Source organism: Somniosus microcephalus, chromosome 2, assembly GCF_052327205.1.
Source record: "Somniosus microcephalus isolate GS21.2 chromosome 2, FLI_Smic_1.0, whole genome shotgun sequence".
NCBI lineage: Eukaryota > Metazoa > Chordata > Chondrichthyes > Squaliformes > Somniosidae > Somniosus > Somniosus microcephalus.
In genome coordinates this window covers 215,697,274-215,701,850 of record NC_140988.1, presented here as the reverse complement: position 1 = coordinate 215,701,850, position 4,577 = coordinate 215,697,274, and the positions used below count along the sequence as shown (strand labels likewise).

General features: G+C 40.2%; 1 protein-coding gene across 1 annotated transcript; it reads left to right on the top strand.

Annotated features, from left to right (window-relative positions):
- The first annotated feature begins 403 nt into the window (after positions 1–403).
- On the top strand, positions 404–4,256 carry phox2bb (paired like homeobox 2Bb). Its single transcript, XM_086004241.1, has 3 exons — positions 404–954; positions 1,827–2,014; positions 2,911–4,256. Exons 1-3 carry the CDS (start codon positions 714–716, stop codon positions 3,376–3,378), a joined length of 897 nt encoding a protein of 298 aa, XP_085860367.1. The 5' UTR covers positions 404–713; the 3' UTR covers positions 3,379–4,256.
- The last annotated feature ends 321 nt before the right edge of the window (positions 4,257–4,577 follow it).

The following is a 4,577-nucleotide window of genomic DNA, read 5'->3' as shown; positions in this document are numbered from 1 at the left end:
AGAAAAAAAATCTTTTTTCTCTCTATGCTAGCTCTGTTTTTGCACGGTGCCAGCGTCCAGCGAATGTCCACCCGTGATAACATTTCACGCACAACAGGGGGGAGACTTGTTGTTAAATTGAGCGTGTAACATTATTACAAAAAAGGCGGACCATGACACCCGGCTTCCTCCCCGAAAACAGAAAATATCTCAATTTGTGCCGAGCTATGATCGCTTAAAAAGCTTAAAAGCGCAGGGAAATTGGATCAGGGAGAATCGTCACCCAACTTTCATTATTTAAAAGTAGTCTGATTGAATTAAGGGCAGGGATATGGTTAGAGGGATGATGGAGGGGACTCTGTGCGTAATGGTGTGGTATTAAATTCTAATTAGAGATGCAGGAATCAATGATAGGGAGGTTGGGCAGCTCAGTCCCCCTGTGCCAGCCCAATAGACTGATGAGTTATTGTCATGTAAAAGCGAAGGCAATAAGACCACCGCTTTGCTATTGTCCAAGTGGAAACAGCCAAGTTTATTATGAGGACTATATGCTCTAGAGACCTGAGGCAAGGCAGCTCATAGGAGGCATTTTGATAAAACTAAGCTCTCCTCTTAGAAAGAAGCCCAGTTGTAAAGCAGGCTCTGTGCTGTGCACATCTACCCACCAAAGGCACCTTCTCTCTCTTTCTCTTTTTTCTCTTTCTTTTTTTGGCCAGATATCCAGAGCCTTTTCAATGTATAAAATGGAATATTCTTACCTCAATTCTTCTGCCTACGAGTCGTGTATGGCTGGTATGGACACTTCAAGCCTTGCTTCAGCTTATGCTGACTTCAGTTCTTGCAGCCAGGCGAGTGGATTCCAATATAATCCTATAAGGACCACATTCGGGGCCACCTCGGGATGTCCATCTCTAACTCCAGGATCCTGCAGCCTTGGAACTCTTAGGGACCATCAGAGCAGTCCATACGCAGCAGGTAAGGACCTCTCGCAATCCTTTCCAAAGAGTACCCCTTCTCCCCGCAACAAACATGTATATAGGAAGGTTGATTGCATTTGAAAATTGAAATGTGTTTAGTATTTACCAAACGAAATTTGCTTACACAAATGAAAGAATTTATCACGTTAGAAGCGATTGCAGGCAATGGGTAATTCAGTTACAGGGTTACACTATACTAGTCACACCCGAACCGCCAACAAAATTATCTTAAGCTGCCAAAATGATAGGCATAATTTATTTACTTTGCGATGATACGTAAAGCTTAGAAAATCTGTCCTGGTGTAATTAAATAACCAAAGACTAAAGCTCATTACCAGAGTGTCTTTAAAGCAGAGTGGCTTGGACTTAATACTACGATCATGTTAACGCATTAGGTAAACTTTAAGACACATAAAACTTAGGAAAGGCAATTTAGAAACAATTTCACACAAAAATAAATCTACTTTAAGCCAGATAAAAACAAAATTTTCAATTGATGGTAATATGGCTGATTTTATTTCCAATTGCACATTTTCCTATATTTTGAGGAAAATTATTCTGAATCATTTCTTCATCGTTTATTTTTACATTATTCTTCATTCCACTTATATTATATCTTGAAATAATCTCAGATCTTGTTATACATTTACCTGGACTTTTGTAACATCGGTTTCAATTCAGTGAATTGCAGAGCGGGATTGAGAATTGTCTCTTTATGCACCTGTCTTGTAATTAAGTACATTTCTCAATTCAATTTTACCAGAGATTTTGTTCATTATATTTTCCTCCGTTATTTTAAGGGTGTTTTGCGAGATTTATTATTGTTCTGATTTCTCGACTTTTCCCTTGGCTTTCCATTTTCTCTACCAGTCCCATACAAATTGTTCACGGATCACGGCGGCTTGAACGAGAAGAGGAAGCAGAGGCGGATACGGACCACTTTCACCAGCGCCCAGTTGAAAGAACTGGAGCGAGTGTTTGCAGAGACTCATTACCCGGACATTTACACACGGGAAGAGTTGGCGCTGAAGATAGATCTCACCGAGGCCAGAGTGCAGGTATTATTGGAACACTGATCTAGGACAGCAACATTTACGTTTAACAATAGCATTTTGGTCACCTCTACATTACTGCAATATCGATATAATCTGACATTAGATGGACATTTCATCGGTACATATCTGGATACATCCAAATTACTTCATTTACTGTACATGTGGATAACGCCCTCGCCCTTTGCATGCATTATTGAATAGCGATTCACTGAGAATTGGCCTTGTTAGAACTAGAATGAGAGTACTATAACCAAGTTATCGATACATATCTATTTTTTGTATATAATGTCATGCATTATTCCCGTTCTTGTTATATAAGTTACTACAACATAAAATGGAAATCACATTAGAGATAGACTTCAATGAGGAGGGTGTAGGAAAATATAACCACTACGATAGGGGACAATATAGATTGAAATAGACATTTAAATATATTAGTTATATGTTCACATAGCTATAGCTCGCTACACACATGTGTATATATAAAATCGATAGAGGCAAGTAGCCACTGTATCCAAGTGTGAAACCCAAAAGAGGAACAAGTGCGCTCCTGAAATTCTTAAAATCTACATTGAGAACCGGGCGGGAATGCAACAGGTCCTGGTTCACAGGATAACCAGCTCGTCTCTTCCTGCAACACAACCAGGCTCAGGAACATTTCCCCTCCAATTTCTACCTTCTCGCTTGTTCTTTTTTTCTCGCTCCACGTTTGTCTCCGTTGTTTAGCACTTTCTCATTCACGGTCATTTATTAATGTTGTAATTTGAGTAGATCTCTTCCTCACTGGCCCTGAGGATCAGATTGCACTTTCTGGTTAACAATACATCTTAATTGCCGGTCTGTCGTCTGCCACTTCCCGGCTCTAACTCCTGTCTCTTCCCTTCTCTTTCTTTCCCTAGGTTTGGTTTCAGAACCGGCGGGCCAAATTCCGCAAACAGGAGAGAGCGGCGGCGGCGGCGGCGGCAGCGGCCAAGAACAACGGCTCGTCCAAGAAATCCGACCTGCGGTCCGAGGACGACAACAAGGACTCGAAACCGGCCGATCCCGACAGCACGGGCCCTGGCAGCTGCGTGCCCACCCCGGGCAACGGCGGCGGGGTATCCGGCAACGGGGGAGGAGGAGGCATTGGAGGAGGGGGTGTTGGAGGAGGAGGCGTGGGGGTTGGGGACTCCGCCAAAGCGGCAGCGGCGGCTGCGGCTGCGGCGGCTGCGGCAGCTGCGGGAGTAGCGGGCACCGGCTGGGCAACGGGTCCGGGCGGGGTGAGCGCAGTGCCCGACTCAATAGGAGGACCTTTCGCGAGCGTGCTCTCCTCTCTGCAGAGACCCAGCGGAACCAAAGCCACTTTAGTAAAGAGCAGCATGTTCTGAATTTTTTTCCTTCTCCCTTCAACACTGGGATTAAAAAAATATGTAAAAAAAATACAAAACGAAAAAAAAAACTTTTTGTGTGTCTTTCTACAGCAGTGTTCTGTGACTAAACTGTAAAAGTGTTATTCTCAGTATAAATTGTCTTCTCTAGTTGACCTTAAACACCTTTCCCCCCCTTGTAGTCCATATGGAGTGTGTTTATGGAGAATACAAAATAAAACAGATCATCACGGGTTGAGTTATTTTGTTTAGGTAAAAGCTGGTTCATATAATAATAATGGTATATATTTTTGTTAAATGCATGTTGTCGTTTCTTTTTTCTTTTCTCTGTCCCGTTCGAAATTATTGTGAGCATAATCCTCATAAATTATGTTCAGGAGTTCAAAATTATTTATATGTGGTATAATGGATGCTTATATTTAAAAAGGGAAATATTTCTACGTGTGCATATAGTTTTCCAAAAGTGTACCATTAACTTGATTGTTGATAATAAAATGCAAAGCAAAGGTTGGAATATGTTTCTTTTTTTTGTTATTAAAGTAAAGTTGTGGCGATAAAACTTAGAGTTGAGGGATAAGATGAACCTAAAACAGGGTAGCAACTGTGTGTTGTCAGCTTCAGGCTACAAGAGAATGTCAATGTGAATTTCTTAAATATTGTTTGCCTTTTTAGAGTGAACATTATTCTAATATATTAAATTCTGTTTCGTCTTGTGTGAAGAAGCTCAAACACATTTTTAAATGGAGTGGTTGGAAATACAATATTTATAAACAGATTGTGATTGTATTAGTTTTCATTTTTTAAATGTCATGTTTGATGGAAATACCAGAGACGACGAAAGCAAAACTGTGAAATAATAATAAAAAAGACAAAACGGACCTGCTGATTAATGCTACCGTTTCACTTTGTGTTGTCTACATCTTCGAAACTTTAGATATCAATCATTGTAACAAAACCTTTCCTTGAAGACGAATGTCTCAACAAAGTATAGAAATCAACGCCTCTATTTAAATAGATATATACCAGTTTTCATTCGTTTTTTAAGTTCTAGAATTATATTGGATTTTCCTTAACAGATCACGGGTAAGGCCATGGGGATCATAATGAATCTTATAGCGAATGAAGTTGAACGTTTTCTGCTTTTATCGCTTAAAGTAGAATCAATAAAAATTATTTAAGATTTCTTGTAATAAAACATA

What these genes read in the sequence shown, in the direction of transcription:
- phox2bb (XM_086004241.1), top strand. Translation starts at nt 714, where the DNA reads ATGTATAAAATGGAATATTCTTACCTCAATTCTTCTGCCTACGAGTCG. An exon ending in GAGCAGTCCATACGCAGCAG is followed by an intron (nt 955 to 1,826) that starts GTAAGGACCTCT and finishes TTTCTCTACCAG; the next exon opens with TCCCATACAAATTGTTCACG. An exon ending in TCACCGAGGCCAGAGTGCAG is followed by an intron (nt 2,015 to 2,910) that starts GTATTATTGGAA and finishes TTCTTTCCCTAG; the next exon opens with GTTTGGTTTCAGAACCGGCG.